Source organism: Dendrobates tinctorius, unplaced genomic scaffold (genome assembly GCF_039654945.1).
Source record: "Dendrobates tinctorius isolate UK_male_01 unplaced genomic scaffold, ASM3965494v1 ptg000020l, whole genome shotgun sequence".
NCBI lineage: Eukaryota > Metazoa > Chordata > Amphibia > Anura > Dendrobatidae > Dendrobates > Dendrobates tinctorius.
The window spans coordinates 15,338,223-15,360,758 of NW_027361688.1; the positions used below are offsets into that span (position 1 = coordinate 15,338,223).

At 42.6% G+C, this 22,536-nt stretch overlaps 1 protein-coding gene across 1 annotated transcript in view; it reads left to right on the forward strand.

Annotated features, from left to right (window-relative positions):
• The first annotated feature begins 1,496 nt into the window (after nucleotides 1-1,496).
• The window catches only part of ANO2 (anoctamin 2), a 239,517-nt gene continuing 218,477 nt past the window's right edge, over nucleotides 1,497-22,536 (forward strand). The window contains exons 1-2 of the mRNA XM_073567770.1: nucleotides 1,497-1,659; nucleotides 16,620-16,798. Of these exons, the coding sequence (XP_073423871.1) occupies nucleotides 1,497-1,659; nucleotides 16,620-16,798 (342 nt within the window). The remainder of the gene's footprint in view (nucleotides 1,660-16,619; nucleotides 16,799-22,536) is intronic.

Genomic DNA, 22,536 nt, shown 5'->3' on the forward strand with positions numbered 1-22,536 from the left:
TTTTAGCAGCTGGACTTTTTGCTGATCAGTTACCTTGGGTCAACGGAGTGTTGCATCAGTCACAGTCACAGATTCATTGCTGCAGACACGCCCAGTAAACAGTGATTGACATCCTCTGAGCACGGATATAAACCCATATTCATACTGGGAGGATGTCAATCACTCTGTACGAGGCGAGCTTGCAGCTAGTCAAATTCATGCTCCTTATACCAGATATGTGGTGGGGTGTGCAACACAGAGGCGTACGCCACTTGTCAGGCGCTCCTGATTCAGTAAAAGGTGTGCACCTCCTAGTAATTCAGAAATGTCTGACTCCAGCACACCTCCTCATTCAAGACTGGCATGTAGAATGTAGGCCTTAAAAAATTAGGACCATGAAAAGCTTTTCAGCTCAACACACATATAGTAAAGTATTTAATGTTAAAAGTTTGCCTGCCTGCATCCACCACTAGGGGGAGCTTAGGAGTCTACTGCATACTGTTCATACATTAGCTCCTAGGCTCCACCTTAGAGGTTACTACAGCCATACAGCCAGGATCTTATCATTAAGCTCTATGGTCTTCATCATCTAGACCGACAATTTTCTCGCTGGTCTTAATGAGGGGTTGTGGTGGAGTCATACTCTCCTGATTCATAAAGAGGTGGCACAAAACTTACTCTAGACCTTTCCCTCATCCCCACCATACCAATTTTTGTGGAGCTGGGAAAAACTGGAGCGAAAACGCCAAAAAGTTCAAGTTGCACCAACATTTTGAGCTTTGTTTAAGAAAAATGGAGTTATGACAGCTGTAAAAAACAGATATAATCCGTACAAAATTTTTGACCATGGACATTCACTTTAAGATAAATATTTTAGATTTGGATTTAGATATTAGATTATCACTTAAATCCAATTCTAAGGTTAGAATAGTCTCTAAATGAGCAGGTGATTACAAGACAAACCCTTTAATATTTAAAGCAAGACAGCATCTTCGTACACCGAGCGTAACTTGAGATTAAAAGAAAAAAAGACCTATAAAAGGCTCAACCCTTCACACTCTATAGCAGAAGAGTTCTTTTTGCCTTTACAAAGAGCATTGTTCTCGCTCCAACAATATCACAACATACAGAGAGCAGGACCCGGGTGTCATGCTTATTGGATTTCCCATCTTCTGGATTTTCCATGTTATTGCTCTTTTGTTGTATTTATACAAATGGAATACCTTTTAATTTGATGACTGACCTCTGGGAGAAAATATCTTTCCTGTGTGACCCAGTCGGTAAAGAATTTTCCTAACATAGCAATTATTAGGTTATTAGGTACCATAATTTGGAATGTTTAGCTAGTTTTTGTGTAAATTTTTGACTTGACTTTGTTGGAGTTTTTCATATTTTTGAAATTTTTTTATATTTTTTTTCGTTTGGATTTTTGTTTTTTCCAGGCTGATGGTTACATTAGCAGAAGGTATGGCTAATTGGTTCCACTCGGCGTTCGCCTAAAGTAGATTCAATCTGGGATGGAATTAGCAGTCAGTACCATTGGCAAATTAATACGGGTTAGAAGCAGAAGCAGATTGTACTCAGTAGCTTCAGAGCCACATCATCCTATTACCAGTGTCTCAACTCTGACCAGACAAATCCCTCAGAGCAATATGGAATCTTCCGCTGCACAACTAGCCGGTGAGTTTATCCCTCCAAACTACTGATTTTGTTTCTATATTTCTTAACATTTACGATTTGTAAATTTGACATCGTCCATTATTAACCATAGAGAGTGACTACTGAATGCCTGATTTCTCCATGGGAGTGTGTAGCAGGTGCATTGAGTATACACAAGATTCCCAGTTTACCAGGCAAGATGTGTTTTGAGAGCCTATAATATGATTATTTCTTTAGCCTTTATGGTTTGGCATTATAAATGTACTAGTGTTTTTTTATTTTAAGTCACGATGCGATCTTTGCTTTGGTTACTCAACTGTCACTGTATAAAGTGCATATATTATAATTTTTATATTTTCTTAGAATCTAAAAAACATTTTTTAGAATTTAAAAAAATAATTCCTAGTTTTGTATTTGAGAACAGGCAACCTTGCTTTAGAATAAATACAAGAAAAAAAGGAATATTAATAATGTTAAAATATGTTAAAATGATGCTTTTGTTGATTGAGGTTAATGCATTATTATACTGGTAGAACAAAAAATAAAAACTCATATAAAATAGATTTAGACCGAGATGTTTTCTCTAACAGGTGGTGAACTAAAGGCTTTTTCTTCCATTATTAATAGGGTTGGATGTTTGTAACTGTGCTTACAATAGAAGAGGATAATGATATTGGTTGTGTTGCACTGCCGGAACTCAAATGTCTTACTACGAATAATCATATTAAAACATACCAAGACATTTTAATGGTTGATATTACTAAGTTTTTACAAAAAAAATCTTAAGATTTTATTAATTTAAAATGATAAGGAGTGTATTCAGTGAATCCAGAATAATAATTAGCTTCCAGCATTTTATGTAATAGTTTAGTTAACCTATCATGTGCTAATTCATTTCTAATTATTTCTAACCAACAAGTAATTTGATTCCTGTAAAAATCGTTTTCTTCAGCAGTGTATGAAGAGAATGTAGAAATATTGTAGTTATGAGTGTGAGACATGCTTTGCTTAAGCATGTGGAACAAATGACAAAAATAACATATTAGTGTGATAATAACAAAATCTTCAAAAGAAAAACATATTATTATTAAGAAATTATAATTTGTATTTTTTTCCCTGTGCAGCAAAATTAAAAGAAAAAGATAACACAAGTAAACACAAAATGCAATTTTTAAATGAAGGTCTTTAATGTTAAGGGAATAAGAAATACAAACCTACAGGGCCCCATTTGAAAAAAGTGATTGCCCCCTGCCTTAACACATAAATTAACTGTGCTTTATCACATCGTTGGGAAATTGAGATCAAATTACCTAGCCACACCCAGGCCTGATTACTGCCACACCTATTCTCAATCAAGAAATTACTTAGATAGGACATTCTTTACATAGTGAAGTATAGCAAAAGTTCCTCAAAAGCTAGATATCGTGCTGCAATCTAAAAAAAATTGGAACAAATGAGAAACAAAACAATTGAGATCAACCAGCCTGGAAAAGGTTATAAAGCTACTTTTAAAGCTTTGGGACTCCAGCGAACCAGAGTGAGAACCATTATCCACAAATGGCAAAAACTTGAAACAGTGGTGAACCTTCTCAGGAATGGCTGGCAGACCAAAATTACCCCAAGAACTCATCCAAGAGGTCACAAAAGACCCCACAACAACATTCAAAGTACTGCATGCCTCACTTGTCTCAGTAAAGGTCAGTGTTCGTGACTCCACCATAAGACAGAGACTGAGCAAAAATGGCCTGCATGGCAGAGTTCTAAGATGAAAACCACTGCTGAGCATAAAGAAGATAAAGGCTCATCTTAGTTCTGCCAGAAAACATCTTGATGTTCGTCAAGACTTTTGGGAGAATACTCTGTGGACTGACGAGACAAAACTTGAACTTTGTGGAAAGTTTATGTCCTATTACATCTGGCGTAGAGAAAAGGAACATCATACTATTTCAGAAAAGGAATATCATGTCAATAATAAAATATAGTGGTGGCAGTGTGATGGTTTGAAGCTGTTTTGCTGCTTTAGGACCTGGAAGACTTACTGTGGTAAATAGAACCATGAATTCTGCTGTCTACTAAAAAATCCTGAAGGAGAATGTCCGGCCATATGTTTGTGACCTCAAGCTGAAGCACACTTGAGTTATGCAGTAGGGCAATGATCCAAAACACACCAGCAAGCCCACCTCTGATTGGCTTAAGAAAAACAAAATTAAGACTTTGGAGTGGCCTAGTCAATATCCTGACCTTAATCCGATTGAGATGCTGTAGCACGACCTTGAAAAGGTGGTTCATGCTCAGAAACCCTCCAATGTGGCTGAATTACAACAATTCTGCAAAGATGAGTGGGGCAAAATTCCTCCAGAGTATTGTAAAACACTCATTCCCATTTATCGCAAATGTTTGATTGCAGATGTTGCTGCTAAGGGTGGCCCAACCAGTTATTAGGTTTAGGGGCAATCAATCACTTTTCACACAGGTTTGGATTTCTTTTTCCCTTAATAATAAATACCTTAATTTAAAATCTGCATTTTGTGATTACTTGTGTTATCTTTGTCTAATACTGTATTTATATTTATTTGGTTATCGGAAACATTTAAGTGTGACAAACATGCAAAAGAATAGGGAATCAGGAAGGGGGCAAACACCTTTTCACACCACTGTATATACAGATTCTGAGTCACACCTATGTAAAGATCTTGAGCCACACCTATATATAGAACCTGAGCCACACCTATATATAGACATAGTTAGAAGATAACGGCACTCCAAAATAGGGTGCTCAAGTAGGGTCCCAAACCAAAAAGTAATGTAGAGAAACTATGAAACACTCTGCTATACATTTTGAGTAAACAGGAGGTAAGGGACTGGATGGCAGGTATCTGTCACCAAGGTGGTTGACCTCGGTGATGTAAGTCCCAGAATAACATGTACCAATAACAATAGGTTACTGAGAGGGATCTTATTTGACTACATTTTGGGTCCAGAATTTAGGAGCAACCTAATGAGCATGGCTGGGAAAAGTCGCACCCATACTCAAGTCTGGGTCTTACAGGCATAATAACAAGCAGCTGGGTTAGCTTAGCATGTTGTCTTGCGATAGAGCTAGAAAAATTCTGTTAATGGTGGACTATCTAAGCTAGGGACTGAGAAGTGTCTGTAATACCAAGGTGGTGAGAACGCTTTGATTTCCTTTTTCTTACCCAGAGAAAGGACTTTTTTTAAATTAATTTGTGCTGAAGACCGTTTCTTTTTCATTTATGCTGATGAAAGACTTTTTCAATGTGTAGCTGTAAAGTTTATGAAAGACAGCAAACTTTATTCTGTCTTGATATACACCCTGTGCCGGTGCTTATCCAAGCTGCTACCAGAGAGCAGAAACCCCAACACCATGCATGAGTTCACAACTCTTCCACCACTATAATCACATTCATGAAAATTAACTATTTGTCCAAATATTAATAGAATTGTCCAATCTGGATGAGCTTTTCTTATAATGAAGCTGTCATACCTTACGCAAAATCTACAAAACTTCAGTTTTCGTATGTTGGGATATTAGTAGAGCAGAAGATGGCAATATTATAGTGACGGGCTAATGGGGTCAAGATAGGGTTAAGTTGAAGACTTCTCTACATGGAACATAGAATCATAGAATCATAGAATCATAGAATCGTAGAGTTGGAAGGGACCTCCTGGGCCATCTGGTCCAACCCCCTGCTCAAAGCAGGATTCGCTAAATCATCCCAGTCAGATGTCTGTCCAGCCTCTGTTTGAAGACTTCCATTGAAGGAGAACTCACCACTTCTCGTGGCAGCCTGTTCCACTCATTGATCACTCTAACTGTCAAAAAGTTTTTTCTAATATCTAATCTGTGTCTCCTCCCATTCAGTTTCATCCCATTGCTTCTAGTCTTTCCTTGTGCAAATGAGAATAAAGTTGATCCTTCTACAATGTGACAGCCCTTTAGATATTTGTAGACAGCTATTAAGTCTCCTCTCAGTCTTCTCTTTTGCAAACTAAACATTCCCAAATCCTGCAACCTTTCCTCATAAGACAGGGTTTGCAGACCGGTCCCCATTCTGGTCGCTCTTTTCTGAACTTGCTCCAGTTTGTTGATGTCTTTTTTAAAATGTGGTGCCCAAAACTGGACACAATATTCCAGATGAGGTCTCACCAAAGAGGAGTAGAGGGAAATAATGACTTCACGTGATCTAGACTGTATGCTTCTGTTAATACATCCTAGAATTGCATTTGCCTTTTTTGCTGCTGCATCACACTGTTGACTCATATTCAGTCTGTGATCTATTAGTATACCCAAGTCTTTTTCACATGTGCTGTCACTTAGCCCTATTCCTCCCACTCTATATATGCTTTTTTCATTTTTATTGCCCAGATGTAGTACTTTGCATTTCTCCCTGTTAAAAACCATTCTGTTAGTTGCTGCCCACTTCTCCAGTTTATTTAAATCTTTTTGAATCCTCTCTCTCTCTTCTCTAGTATTAGCTATCCCTCCTAGCTTTGTGTCATCAGCAAATTTAATCAGTTTACCCTCAATTCCTTCATCTAAATCGTTGATAAAGATGTTGAACAATACAGGGCCCAGGACAGAGCCCTGTGGTACCCCACTTGAGACATTCTTCCAACTGGATGTGCAGCCATTTACGACCACTCTTTGGGTCCGATCACTAAGCCAGTTATGAATCCACCTAACAGTTGCCTTGTCCATTCCATACTTAGTCATTTTTTCAATAAGGATTGTATGAGAGACTTTGTCAAATGCTTTGCTGAAGTCAAGATATACTATATCTACAGCATTTCCTTGATCCACCCAATCAGTGATACCGTCATAGAAGGAAATTAAGTTAGTCTGACATGACTTATTAGTTACAAACCCATGCTGACTCTGTTTAATCACTTCATTCTTATCCAGGTATTGACATACATGTTGTTTAATAATTTGTTCAAAGATCTTTCCTGGTATAGAAGTCAGACTCACCGGCCTATAGTTGCCTGGGTCCACCTTCTTCCCCTTTTTGAAGATAGGAACAACATTTGCTGTTCTCCAGTCTTCTGGCACTTCTCCTGTTCTCCAAGAATTTTCAAAGATTATGGAGAGGGGTTCAAAAATGTCTTCTGCTATCTCCTTCAGTACTCTGGGGTGTAATTCATCTGGACCTGGAGACTTGAATTCATTTAGGTTAGCTAAGTGTTTCCTCACTATCTTTCTGTTTATAGATATCCTGGATTCTTCTATTCCCTTAATAGGACAGTGGATAACAGTTGATGTTGCATTTCCTTTCTGAGAGAAAACAGATGCAAAATAGGAATTTAAAAGTTCAGCCTTCTCAACGTCCTGTCTTACCATTTCATCATTTTCATCCTGTAAAAATCCTATAGCATCTTTGACTTTTCTTTTACTTTTGACATATCCCCAAAATCCTTTATTATTGCTTTTGACATCTCTTGCAAGCCTCAGTTCATTTTCAGCTTTAGATAATCTGATTTGTGCCCTGCAGGTTCTGCAGACAGCATTATATTCTTCTTTAGATATGCCTCCCTCTTTCCATTTTATAAACATTTTTTTCTTCCTTTTTAGCATGTGCTTAAGTTCTGTGTTCATCCATCCTGGTTTCCTTAAATGCTTCCTATTCTTCCCTCTTTTCGGAATTGTTAACAACTGTGCTTTGAGAATTTCATTTTTCAAAATTTCCCATCCTTCCTGGACATTTTTGTCTTTAAGGATATCCAGCCATTGGATCCCTCCAATTCTCTTTCTGAATCCCTTAAAATCTGCCTTTCTGAAATCTAACCTTGACGTCTGAGTCTTCACAGGTCTTCCGCCTCTAGTTATCCAAAATTCTAAAATAGCATGGTCGCTACCTCCTAGGGTCCCAGCCACTTTTACCTCCTCAACCATTTCCTCCCTGTTTATAAGGATAAGATCCAAGGTAGCAGTTCCCCTTGTTTTCTCCCTTACCTTTTGGAAGATAAAGTTGTCAGCAAGAGAGGATAAGAATTTCCTTGACCTGATAGTTTTGCCTGAGAGAGATTCCCAACAAATGTCTGGATAGTTGAAATCTCCCATGACAACTATGTCATATTTTTTGGAGAACTTGGCCATCTGATGCATAAAGAGTTCATCCATATCTTCGGCTTGCACAGGCGGCCTGTAGTAAATGCCTACAATGGTGTCCTTTCCATTGTTCTGTCCTTGTATTCTTACCCAAACAGTTTCCACAGAACTCCCAGTCTCTGAAGCTTCAATCTCTGTGCAGATATACGCGTTTCGAACATACAATGCGACACCCCCTCCTCGTTTATCAAGTCTGTTTCTTGCAAATAAGTTGTATCCTTCTAGTCTTGTATTCCAATCATGTGTATTATCCCACCAAGTTTCAGTGATTCCAATGACATCATATTTCTTTTCCTGTGTTAGTAGTTCCAATTCTCCTTGTTTGTTGCCCATGCTTTGTGCATTAGTATAGAAACATTTTAGTTTGTGATTGGTTTCTCTTTCTCCAATATTTTTATTAATTAGATTCTTTCGTCTTTGTTCTTCCTTTCCACTTCTAATAGCAGAGTTCTCAATAGCATTTGTCAGGTGTATGGCTTTTTCTGGTCTTTTGCTTCCCTTCCCATGTTGTTCTAGTTTAAAGCTCTCCTTACAAGTGTAGCAAGGCGACTTCCAAATACATGCTTTCCAGTCTTCGTAAGGTGCACCCCATCTCTAGCAAGTAGTCCATCGTATAAGTAGTTCACTCCGTGATCCAGAAATCCAAATCGTTGCTGACGGCACCATCGACGTAGCCAGTTGTTCACCTGCAGAATCTTATTCCACCTCCTTGTTCCATGGCCATCCACTGGGAGGATGGAAGAGAAGACCACCTGCGCTCCCAGTTCTTTCACTTTCTTGCCTAAGTCTTCAAAGTCTCTGCAGATGGTTTCCAGGTCGTTTCTTGCGGTGTCATTTGTCCCCACATGTAGTAGCAGGAATGGGTAGTCATCTGTAGGTCTGAAGAGTCCTGATATCCTGTCAGACACATCTTTAATTTTTGCACCTGGAAGACAGCACATTTCTCTTGAAGTTATATCCGGTCTGCAGATAGCGGCCTCTGTTCCTCTCAGCAGGGAATCCCCCATGACCACCACTCCTCCGTTTCTTCTTCACAACATTTTTCTTTCTCCATCCAGGAGGACTCTGAGGGCGTACAAGGTTGCTGTTTGTTGGCAAAGTCTTATCCTGATGTGTGTCTTCATCGTTTTCCTGCGTGAGAGCCTGGTACTGGTTCCTGAGCAGTATGGGTGCTGACTGCCTCCTGATCCTCCTGCTTCTCTGGGTCACTTGTCTCCATTCCTCTGTTTCTTCAGGTGCACTTCGAATTTCTTCTCTTTCTGTAACATGAAGAGATAATTCTGCTCCAAGAACTCTTCACCTTCCTTAATGATCTTCAACGTAGCTAACCTCTCTTCGAGATTTTGCAACTTTTCCTCCAACAGGGACACAAGCTTGCATTTGTGGCATGTGAAGTTTGGCTTTTCCACTGGTAAATCTGTGAACATGTAGCAAGAAATGCAGCTCACCAAATGGCTCCTGGCCTCTTCCATCTTGAGATTTCTTAAAAACGATGAAAGATGAGCCAAATTTCGGCACGCGGTTTTTTTGATTTCCTCTTTTCAGCTGCAACGGCCAAAACCCAGTGATCGTTGAGCTCGCGGAGACTCTTCACTTATCCCAGAAGGCACTGGGAATATGCAAATGATCTCCTCAAGACTCTTCCCCTGGTTTTCCGATTTCCTCTTTTCAGCTGCAACGGCCAAAACCGAGTGATCATTGAGCTCGCGGAGACTCTTCACTTATCCCAGAAGGCACTGGGAATATGCAAATGATCTCCTCAAGACTCTTCCCCTGGTTTTACAATTCTTGTATGGTTTAAGGGTCTTTATGTAATAGGGTTTTTTCTTTAACAGTTTCAGCCACACTACCACACCTTCTCTACAACAACAAACCTTTAATGGTCTATCTATATACTGTAAATAATTACCTTAAATTGTCCGTCTGGATGTCCCTGAATCCCACAATCCACCGCGCCGCACCGGAAGTACGCCGCTGCTATCCCGACCGCCACTGCGATCCCAGCCGCTGCTTGGATCCCAGCCGCTGCTTGGATCCCAGCTGTTGCTCAGATCCAGGCTGCTGCTGCGATCACGAGGCTGTGAAAGGGGTGTAACAAGGGGGTATAAAGAAAGGAGTGTAATGAAGGGGGTATAATGAGAGGGTGTAATTAGGGGGTGTAATGAGAGGGTGTAATGAGGGGGGAGTAATGAGAGGGATGCCGCCGCCGGACCCCTGCCAGGACCCACCGCCTGACTACACACGCCAGATCCCGCCGCTGCCTGCCCACCCACCTCTGTGCAGTCACAGCCGGCAGGAAAGACTGCGGCTTGAGGCCTGTACTGGAGATTGGGTGTGTTAGGGGCGGCGGAATGCACTAAATATAAAATAACGTAAAGTGCGTTCGCCGCCCGGGGTCCATCGTGCAGAAGGTGTTAACACTACTGCTAGCTAATGGCGGACGTACAATATGGCAGTATAACGCACGCGGGTTGAATGCAACCCAGGTGCGCTGAGTGATCTCTGTTTACTCACAGAGATGCCTTAAGTGCAAAACACAAAAAGGCTGAGCCTGTTAGCGTCACAGGTCTCAGAGAAGTGCACGCACGGTACATGGTCACAGGAGCTGGGCACTAGGCAGAGGGTCAGCATCCGTCTAGACCTACCGAGCGTGCGGCGTTGCCGCTGCGGACGCCAAGAGGAGCTGCAGACTGCAGCGCGGCGACAGACACTGCTGCTAATCGACAATGCCCGGTAGCAGGCGCACTGTCAGACGCTAGCACTGTGGAGGATGCTATTGTGGCTGTAGCTTGCCACTGGCTGGCGCTGACTCTAAACCTATGTCCCTATACACACTCGTAATATCAGAGGGAGGGGATCTTAATGAGTCACTCGCAGATTCATGCATCCATCATCATTCACACAGTAAGCAACTAGAGACTATACTAGCGCATGGCTGAGCGGCCATGCGAACCTTTTATAGCCGGGACCTTCCGGAAGCTTCCAGATCTGTGAGATGGACCAATCAGATCACGAGAAGGACCTGGACATGTGACTCCCGATCTTTAATGGGAGATCGTCTTGTGAGCATGCTCAGTAGAGTGACGAAAGGACTTAGCCTCTGGAGCGATTTGCTGCTGAGCAGCCTGCATTGCTATTGCTGACCCAAAGGTGGCAGCAATAGCCAGCCCCACAGAGCAGGTCTGGGCAGAGCATCTGGGAAGCCGGGATTGCTGAGCAATGTCCTCTGTGGTCGAAAGATAATGGGAGACCGCAGAATGTGAGGCTCTGGATTCCTGTTGAACCGCTGCAGGAACCAGACACCTAACATTACCCCCCCTACAGCCCCCTCCCTCCTGAGTCCTCCAATCCACCAAATAAAGTTTTTTGCCACGTACAACCTTGTGTCCCACAGAGGCATAGTCCTCAGGCTCGTCTGAAGACTAGTCTGATGTCCTGGCAGATGACTCGGAAAATCGGGACATGTGAACAGGTTTGAGAAGGGACTCGTGGAAGGCGTCAGGGATAGCTAAGTTGCCAGGAGCAGAAGTTGGAGCAGGGCGCCGATGTGTGTCGGCGGGCGTCTTCACTCTCACTTTAGAGGATAGAGTGACATGCGGGGTGCGACCCAGGCTGTCGCGAACCTCCATTGCCCAGTCTGCCACCGGCAAGGGATACAGTATGCCAGCCGGCCTCAGTTTAGAGGAGCTGCTCCGAGCACAAGAGGCGCATGCCTGAATGTATTTTTTAGTGTCCTGAGCCCTGTGCAGCCACCAATAAGACCTTGCCAGGAGTTTTGTGGTCTGCTTGTAGCCAAAGTGACCATCCACCCTGGACGCGTGTGCCCACGTGAGAACCTTGGACCGCAGGTGAGGCGGGACAAAGGTCTTGCCTGGCGGCACTGACTCGAGGACGACTGGAGCCACGGTCTTCAGATTCCCAGTAGGGGGCGCGGAAAGATCGCCAGGCACCTCCGCAGAGGCTACTTGGACACCTCCCCCCAATGCACCTTCCCACACAGTCTTTGCTCCATCCCAGTATTCTCCACGAGGACCACTCTATATGAGGGGAATGGCAACGGAGCCAGGGAACCCCGAGGAGCACCTGATCGATGCCCTCTGGCATAATGAGCAGGGAAAGCGTCTCCTGGTGAGACGGTGAAATTGAGAGCCTAAGGGGTGCTGTTTGGTGGGTAATCTGGGATGATAAGGTCGCCCCGTTGACCACCCTGATGGGCATTGGGTGAGGAAGTGGCACCAATGGGATAGCGCGCTGTTGGGCGAAGGACGAAGACATGAAGTTCCCTTCGGCCCCGGAGTCCACCGTGACCTGTACCTCCCATGAGGAAGCACCGCTATCTAATGTATTGTCCCTTGGAGCGCCGGTTTGGGGGAGAAGGTCTCCATAGCGAATAGACCCCCACCAATTACCAGTGGACGCGATCGTTTTTTCAGCTGCTGCGGATACCTGTTAGCCAGGTGACCAGACTGTCGACACTGGTAGCAGCGTGTGGAGCTTTGTGCCGGATGAGTCTTGAGACCGGCACGGGACACCTCCATGGGCTCTGGAGGTAAACTCTCTGGCTCAGGTGGTTCGAGAGGTTCAAAGAGGTTGGAAGCCAAGCTAACCTTCCGCCTGGATTGAGCACGCTCCAGCCCGCGCTCCGAAAAACGGAGATCGATGCGGGTGAAAATGGCAATCAGCTCTTCCAGACTTACGGGAACCTTCCTGGTAGATAGAGCATCCTTAACATGCTCCGCCAAACCTCTCCAGAACACAGGGATGAGGGTTTTATCAGGCCACTCCAGCTCGGAAGCCAGTGTCCAGAAACGGACGGCGTACTGGCTGACCGAGAGGGATCCCTGTGTTAATGCTAGTAGCTGGAGAGAGGTGTCGTGAGTGACCCGTGGCGCCAAAAAGACCTGCTTCAGAGATGTTAAGAACTGAGCAGCGGTCCTAACCATAAGGTCACCACGCTCCCACAGTGGCGTAGCCCACTCCAACGCCCTGCCCGACAGAAGGGAAACGATAAACCCCACCTTAGCCCGCTCTGTAGGGAATCGTGCGGCCAGTAACTCAAGCTGGATAGAGCACTGGCTCACGAAACCCCTGCAGGAGGCGCTGTCACCAGAAAATTTATCGGGCAACGGGAGGCGGGATACTGTCGGCGCAGGCGTGGAAGTGGACACACGTGAGACAGCCTCTGCGACTGCCTGAGCAGCAGCCTCAGTAAATTTCGCAGCTGAGGTGGAACTCTCGAGAGTCGCCAACCTGCCCTCCAGTTGCCGAATGTACTTCAGAAGCTGCTGCTGGTCCGCCATTAATTGTCAGACCCTGGCGCTAGTATAATGTTAGGGACGGCGGAATGCACTAAATATAAAATAACGTAAAGTGCGTTCGCCACCCGGGGTCCACCGTGCAGAAGGTGTTAACACTGCTGCTAACTAATGGCGGATGTACAATATGGCGGTATAAGGCACGCGGGTTGAACGTCACCCAGGTGCGCTGAGCGATCTCTGTTTACTCAAAGAGATGCCTTAAGTGCAAAACACAAAAAGGCTGAGCCTGTTAGCATCACAGGTCTCAGAGAAGTGCACGCACGATATATGGTCACAGGAGCTGGGCCCTAGGAAGAGGGTCAGCGTCCGTCTAGACCTACCGTGCATGCGGCATCGCTACTGCAGACGCCAAGAGGAGCTGCAGACTGCAGCACGGCGACAGACACTGTCGCTAATCGACAATGCCCGGTAGCAGGCACATTGTCGGACGCTAGCATTGTGGAGGATGCTTATTGTGGCTGTAGCTTGTCACTGGCTGGCGCTGACTCTAAACCTAAGTCCCTATACACACTTGTAATATCAGAGGGAGGGGATCTTAATGAGTCATTCGCAGGTTCATGCATCCATCATCATTCACACAGTAAGCAACTAGAGACTATACTAGCGCATGGACGAGCGGCCATGCAAACCTTTTATAGCCGGGACCTTGAGGAAGCTTTCAGATGTCTGAGATGGACCAATCAGATCACGAGAAGGACTTGGACATGTGACTCCTGATCTCCAATGGGAGATCGTCTCGTGAGCATGCTCAGTAGAGCGACGAAGGGACTTAGCCTCTGGAGCAATTTGCTGCTGAGCAGCCTGCATTGCCATTGCTGACCCAAAGGTGGCAGGAATAGCCAGCCCCACAGAGCAGGTCTGGGCAGAGCATCTGGGAAGCCGGGATTGCTGAGCAATGTCCTCTGCGGTCGAAAGATAATGGGAGACCGCAGAATGTGAGGCTCTGGATTCCTGTTGAACCACTGCAGGAACCCGACACCTAACATGGTGCGACCACCTTCTTGTGGCACCGCACACCATCTCCAGCACAGGCCATAAAACACCATCGTGACTGCACAGAAGTGAGTGGGCCGCCATCGTGATGTTACTGCCCTCCCGATGCAATAGCATCAGGCACACATCTAGTAATACTATAAACAGCTATTTCACAAGAGTCCTCACTGCCTACTTCCTCAGGGACCCACTTCAGACCTTTGGTAATGGTAACTCATCTGTTTCTGAGTCATTTTGGTGTTCTGGTAGGACAGACATCAATATATTATGCTTTTTGGTTTCACCAGGCCGTCCCTGAGTTATCAAGAGTCTTTCATTCTTCATGGAGCCTCATTTGTGCAATTTTTCTTCAATGTGGTGATTTCGAGAAGAATAACCTTAATTATGACTTAGAATCATAGAATCATAGAATCGTAGAGTTGGAAGGGACCTCCTGGGCCATCTGGTCCAACCCCCTGCTCAAAGCAGGATTCGCTAAATCATCCCAGACAGATGTCTGTCCAGCCTCTGAAGACTTCTACTGAAGGAGAACTCACCACCTCTCGTGGCAGCCTGTTCCACTCATTGATCACTCTGTCAAAAAGTTTTTTCTAATATCTAATCTGTGTCTCCTCCCATTCAGTTTCATCCCATTGCTTCTAGTCTTTCCTTGTGCAAATGAGAATAAAGATGATCCTTCTACAATGTGACAGCCCTTGAGATATTTGTAGACAGCTATTAAGTCTCCTCTCAGTCTTCTCTTTTGCAAACTAAACATTCCCAAATCCTGCAACCTTTCCTCATAAGACAGGGTTTGCAGACCGGTCACCATTCTGGTTGCTCTTTTCTGAACTTGCTCCAGTTTGTTGATGTCTTTTTTAAAATGTGGTGTCCAAAACTGGACACAATATTCCAGATGAGGTCTGACCAAAGAGGAGTAGAGGGAAATAATGACTTCACGTGATCTAGACTGTATGCTTCTGTTAATACATCCTAGAATTGCATATGCCTTTTTTGTCTTCTATGAAATCTATCACTTCTTGTTTCTTTTTGATATTTCCCCAAATGTAGTAGTGAAAAGACCTCAACATGAAGGTCAAAGTAGGCCTACTGTAATATGCATAAATAAAGGGTTGGGGTCTATCTCTAACTCATTGCCTCCTCTCTGTGACCAATGGTCCAAGACCCAATAAGGGGACAGTTCTTCTAGAGTCTCCTTTTTGCCAACCAATAGCACAGAAGGAGATGGCACCAATCTGAGTTTGGCCCCAATGTCCAAAGGCACCATGGACTACTTCTAGGTCACGCATACACTTGGCTCAATAGCCTCCCAATGTTCTGTATCTACCTTTTTATCATTCTTCTGTGTATTCAATGTTTGATCCTTGCACTTCTTCTCTAATTTTAGGACTAAGTAATGGTGCGTTCCCTAAGCTAACGGTCTCCATAGCAGCTACTAGATGTATTACGGTGGTCTTGGTAGCCCCTGATTACACATTCGGCAAACCAGTTTTAAATTAACATCAAAATAATTTTAAAAAAAACCTATATAAATAGCAAATAGAAGTAATTTGTATAATCTCATTCTTTGTAGACTGCGGCCTTCCATGATGACCTCAATTGCAATATTATATTTCATATGCCGAGAGCACACAACAGCTTTGTATGTAAGATATATGTAAACAGCATGTTCTTAGGGACGGCAGAATGTATACAGATCAGGTTTGTATGGTAGAGATAATTGCCCTTGCTTAAATGGACTTGTATGTATACAAGGTAAAGCCCAACATAACCAGAGACTGCTCACAAGTGGAAGACGACATCAACATCTAGAGATCGCAAATTGCTAAACTGGATAATGAGGCACAGCTATTCTTTGTTTTCTCATGTGCAGCTTCTCTGTAAGATTGGTTCCCAATGTCAGATCAGTGGTGGTCCACAATTGGCACCCCCCCCACGATTAGCTTGGCGTTGGTTCAGCGGTGACCGGATGTATGTAATATCACACCTTCATTGAATCTATCTATTGTCTATTATCTATCTATTATCTATTGTCTTTCCTGGGCTGCCCGAAAGTGGCCTGTACAGTAGGATAGGGAACGGTTATGATAGGATCCATCAGAGAAGTGTCACCTTGCCGTGGTTGATGGGCACACATGAATTGACCAATTTATGGGCTAGGAACCTTCGCTTTTTTTGTAAGTACAGCTTGGTGAGGGACAACGCGGTTGGAAATTGTTCTTTCCATTGACACTATACTTGGCATTCACAGGGTGCTGTTGTGCTTTTTTATACATATTTTGCAGTCACTACAGCTTGCACCTATTCACACTCGGGAAGTGTTGGTCAGGTTTTTCTGTATATTACCTATCTATCTACAGATATCTGTATAATCATCTATTTGTAATCATTCTCGTTTCTTTCTTTCATTCTTTCTTCATTCCTTTTTTTTCTCTTTATCTCTCCCTTTTTCTTTCTTCTATCTGCTATCTATCTAATATGAAAAGTATTTATATGTAGTGTAATAGTTGGCTGAAGACTAACTCAGTATTTTTCTTTATCAGATATTCCTCTGTCTGTAAATCAACTGAGCAATGGGCAGCAACAAAGAACAGGGAGTCCGAACAGCACCCAGAAATGCAAATACCTGTCAGTCACCAAGTATCAGCCTGCCCCATACCCTCAGCGAGGAAACATCAATGGCGCTTTTGAACCATCCTGCGTGGACATCCGTAATAGCTCAGTAAGTACTAAGAAGTAGGAATAATTAATCTTATGCTGTGATTCCAGTGACAGGTTTAGCACCTCCATATGGGCAGACAAAGAAAGAAAATTACCGTAATGTTAAAAAAGATAAAAAAACAAAATAGACTTAGGAAAAAAGACGCACTTTGGGGAGGAGGTTACTGAAATTGTATGGAAATGGAGACTTTGGGTTAGTACTGCCAGAGAAGCATGCAAGAGGCCACAGGCGGATGTCAAAATAAATGTACCTTCTCTGATACATGAGAACAACTAAAAGACAAAAAAATTTGCATGGATATATACCAACCAGAAAATATTAGAATGTACTTCTAAAAAGACCTGTGTGTATATATATATATATATATATATATATATATATATATAATGAAATTTAGCTCTCTAATAGAATAAAAGAGCTTCTTAAGTATAACCTCAAAGTGATAGTCACTGTCTGATCTAGTAATGAGTTTTGCAACATGAATGAGGATAAATGTCAAGCCAGGATCTCATCTACAGAAAACCGGTTTCACAATGTTTGCCCTTCATGAGTGTAGAGCAAATTATCGTTGGTTGAATATGACGCCGTTAATGTAACATTTTCCTTTAAGAGATCTGCAGAAAATGGATTCTTACAGGCAATGTTCCATGACAGGCTGTCTGCAGATGAGTTTTTATCTCCTCTATTGTCTATCTTAAGGTTTCCCTTGCTGTTAGGCAACAGGGTGGGCTCACCTGTCCAGATTAGTGCCCATGCTTCTTTAGACTCTGGTTTGAGAGAACGTCGACACAAGAGGCCTGTGTTGACGTTCTCTGAAATCAGAATCCTTTCCACCTCTACTTCCAGACAAGGAATCAAGTAGCTGAACCACCTTAGATAGGCCGTTCAGATCCCGGGGCGGAGACATGAGAGTAACCAGTGCCGCCCATGTCTGCTGACCGCTCCTAAAAATCTGGACCCATGCTGCCCTATTGAAAAACCCTCTAAGCACTAAATGTGCTGAATCCTTCTTTTTAGGTTTCACATCACTGTGGCCCATATCTCCTGTCCAGCACTTTCTTTCTATGGAAATTAGTTATCTTGCATGTACGACCTACGAGATGGAACTATCTTATCAGTCAATGTCTGGCCCTTTAAAGGGAAGCCTGACATCTGGTTCATGTTGTCGAAACCATTGGCAGCATGAATTAGAGTCTGGGTCCATTGTTGCAATCAGGTATGTTTTACTTTTAAATGATGTGCCATTCTAGAGAAGACATACAGCCAAGAACAATGTTCCTTGGACAATTGGTCCAAGGCAGGTCCCCAGCGACTTCTCCCTGCTTCAATTTCTTTTACTGACAGGTTTCGCCCAATGGATACACATACCCTTTTAATCAATGCAATATGAGAAGCAGACTCTGGTTCTTGCTGCTTGTAATTTGGGCAGCATGTCAGGTTCCCTATAAGCAGTATGAGCATAGATAAATGCCAAAACCGAAACGTATTACAGATAGATAGATGCAGTGGATAGATAGATAGATATGAATTAGATAGATAAGTAAGAAATATGTGTCCCCATCCTTGGCCCCTTCCTGTAACAATGTCCCCATCCTGATAGGCAAAATTTGGACCCGTGCCTCCACCTACATGTTGGTCAGATTTATTGGCCCTTGTAGCATTCTAAATCATATTAATACATAATTTTTGCCCCACCCATAATATAATAATGTCCCCCATTCTGTACAAATGTCATCCATCCTGTGCCCCTTCCTGGCATTTTTCCTGGGTTTTTTTTCAGCAATAATGTCCCCCATCTTTGGTCCCTTCCTGGTATAATGTCTCCCATCTTCTGCCGCTTCCTGAATTAATGTCCCCCATCCTAGGCCACTTTTTGCTATAATGTCACCCATTCTGGGCCTTTTTCCAGTAATAATATCATCTATCCTGGTGTAATGTCACCATCCTGCCCTCTTCCTGGTATAATATTCCAACTTCTGAGCCCATCCTGTATTAACGCTCCCCGTTCTCCTGCTGTTCTTCTCACCCTCCTACACTGCCATGACATGAGGTGTCCACTTTTATAGGTGGTGCAGAGGCCGGCAGCATGCCTGCTTTGGGTGAAACATGACATCACTGCTATGCGCTGCCTGTGATTGGCACGTTGACATTAGGTGCTGGTCTCTGATTGGCCAGTGGCATTTATTGCAGTGGAGGGGCGCACACCCAGCTGAACTAGATGTTGGCATTGGTGGTCTACCCTCTCACATGCGCCCGGTCGCATCCTCTGTGACGTTGATTGTTGCGGCCCTTGACAGATAGATGTGAAAAAGAAGATATCTACAGATGACAAATTCAGCTTTGCTACTCTTGTAGTTACACAAACAAATATTCCTTCAATCACATCTGTTTTGTACTTATTCACCCTATTAGATAATGGACAATTCAAGGCTCATTAGGGTTTAGGCTATGTGCCTGCGGTTTTCCTGCGGATTGGCCTGCGGTTTCCCCTGCGGTTTGGCACCTGGACAATGGAACAGGTGCCAAACCGCTGCGGAATCCGCAGAAAGAATTGACATGCTGCGGTTTGTAAACCGCAGGAAAACCGCGTGGAAAAAAATCGCAGCGTGGGCACAACGGTTTTGAAACCCATAGGATAACATGGTACTGTACCATGTCAGCAGAACTGCTGCAGTTCCACAGGGCCAAAAACTCTGCGGAACCGCAGCAGAATCCGCAGCGTGTGCACATAGCCTAAGAGTCCATCTGTTAAGTGGACCTGTTGTTGTGACGTCTATTGTATTGTTTTCGGAGGACTAGAGCCCAAAGTGTTAGGCAGATGTTGAGACTCTCTCCTTTCTCCAGCATAATAATAATTACTTTCAAGGTAAGAGTCTTTTATTCCCCCTCCCGTGTACACCTGGGAGCAGAACTGCTTCATGTTCTCAGTGTCTCTATGGAGACATCTTTTACTGGGAAGATTAGGTGCCAAGGCAATGAGAGAAAACAGTGCCCAGATTTATAACTGAACCAGCAGAGAAGAAAGAACCCACCGGTGATCAGTTACACGACACATCCTATGTACTACAGCCCGGCCATTGACTGTCACCACGTCCCAAAGCAAGCTGAAACTCTGTAGATCCTGTTTCATCTCACAATGGATTGTGTTTCATGGCTTCTTCATCTTTCAAAACCAAGAGGATGACATACACCGAGTTCCCGGTTGAGGCGTTTCGATGACTCTCTCCTAAGGAGGGGATATTTGTGAATTTGGTTTCAAATATGGACCCAGAAATCCTTCAAGGACTTCCAGTAAGTATACAAAAGGTCAAGAATTTCTCTACATACCGGGATATCTACCCACTAGGTTCACCGTCACACACCCAAAATTATAGCTTAACTCCAAGGAAGGTCCCGGAAATTAGAGACATCAAAAATTCACCATTGAATAGGTGTTATAAACAATGGGCGGATTATCACGGAGAATAACACATAATTATAAAGCACAAGTTCCATGGCGTAGAGAAAATTATAGTAGATGGCTTTAGCTTTCATCAGGTGTCAGACTACACCTTCAATTAAGATACCGTGATACCACCACCTGCCTTCAAAAGTCTTTGAATAGATAGAAAAACATGATAGATGTAGGAAATCTAACATAGAAGAAATAAAAATCTAGTTGGTGTTCAATATATGTAAAAAAAACTTTTTTTATTTCTAACATTTTAAATGTTTCTTTCCTAAAAAGATTCTAAATGAATTTCCTTTTTAAAAATGTTATGGTAAAATTGAATTATTATTATTTAATTAAAAAAAATATTTAATTTGTTTTTAAATATTTCAAGCATTTCTTTTTCTTAAAAAAAATTATATGCTTTATTTTGTTAATTTTACATTTGATATATATTTATTTAAATTGTGAATGTGGGTATAATTTCAGAAAGTCATATATATTCTGTATATATCGAAAGTATTTGGAAAAATGTGTCTTTTTTATACCAAATATGTAAAATGTTTTTGTAAAAACTTCCAACATTTAATAATAAAGAAAAAATGAAGTTCTACCAGAAATTATGTATGAATATCTGATAATGGGAGCCACTGATTTTAGCTATTTGTTTTAAACTTCATTACTTTTTATTTTCCATGTTATTTGACCATGGTTGTAGTCATTGTAATTGCTTGTGTTTGATACTCACTGTGTTCTTAAGACGTCTATAGATGTATGTTAAAGATTTCTTAGCCTCATCTTAAAGGTGCCTTACTAAAAATGGGTTACAATTTACAGAGTTGCTCCATTCTGGAAAAGTACGTAGCATAGAACAGGACTCTTGGCATTGAGCTGATCGTGAGGGATCCTATGGTGGTACCCAGGAGTATGAAACACATTATATACTGCCAATTAAAATAAAGTAAAGGAAGGCTTGCCTTGTGTAGTGTCCCTTCATTCGACATAATAGAGTTCAGAATTGGGGATTACCTTATATTCCATCTATATACCCCAATAAAGCATATGGATATTTATTGTCTAAGCCGTAAAAGTTAGGCTTCTGCCTAAAAATGGAAATTTGGCTTTAAATATGATATTACGTTACTAAAATTCAACAATTAGGAGATGTTAGGACTTGTGTAAGTTAGCAAAGGTTCTCCTGGCCTACGTTCCTTGGATCATAATGAAAATTGTCTCCTGACGACCCCATTAATCTGTATGAATCTAAACCCATTGGCTGGATCCTGTATGGGATGAAGGTTGAGGCGTAAATGAACCAGGAAAAAAACTAAACTATTCATGTTGTATTAAAGTAGTAGAAGTCGAATCAAGTCCAAGCATAGCAACATAGAAATAATCTCACAAGACTTAGAGAACCTGTCAGTGGGTTTTTAGACCACAAACTAAGGCCATCTATGTAAAGTCCATGTAATGTCGATGACATCTAGACCTTAGTTCTACAAGTCCATGTATTTGTTTTATAATACTTTTCATAAAAATGAGACACAAGTTCAGGGTACTTGGCCATACACCTCTTTCCATCCTTCCCCGCCTGCCACCGGGCTCCTATCAATGACTGACATGTCACTTCTCTATGACCTGCTACTCTGCCCGAGATTTTGGCACATGTCCAGATTGATATTCTGGTTCGGCCACGTCATCAAGACTTTAGTGCTCATGCACTCGGGAAGAGGAGCAGGTCACAGGTCAATCACTGAGGCTGAAGAGCTGTTACTGCGGGGCCAAGACCATTGCACTTGTGGCTCATTTTCATAAAAATATGCCAATGGATTTCTGAAAAATTGAGGTATGGACTTATAAAACAAAGGTATGAATATCATCAACATCACATGGACTTTATATACATGAAGATAGTGTGGAGTTTAAAGACTTGATGACAGGTTCACTTTAACTTTTCTTCCATCATGGTCAAACTAAGGTTTAAAAATATACAGGAAGTCCATGAGCAAGATCGGAAGGAGGACACAAACATGGTGTTGACCATGAGCAAGACATAACCTGGCAAACATGTAGGCCAGCTCATGGGCTCCTGTAGTTTATCCTTGATGGAATGAATGTCAAGTCTTATGGGATTACCTCTGTATTGCTGGACTTTTTCTGTATTTTGGATTAAGAAGTCTGTGGATCCAGGCAGATGTCCATGCAACCTGAAAATCCTCAGCACATTGATCTGAGTTGATCTTTGGTACATGTTCATACTAGTATAATCAAGTGTTAAGAGTTAATAATTGTGCACATGGACAGGGGA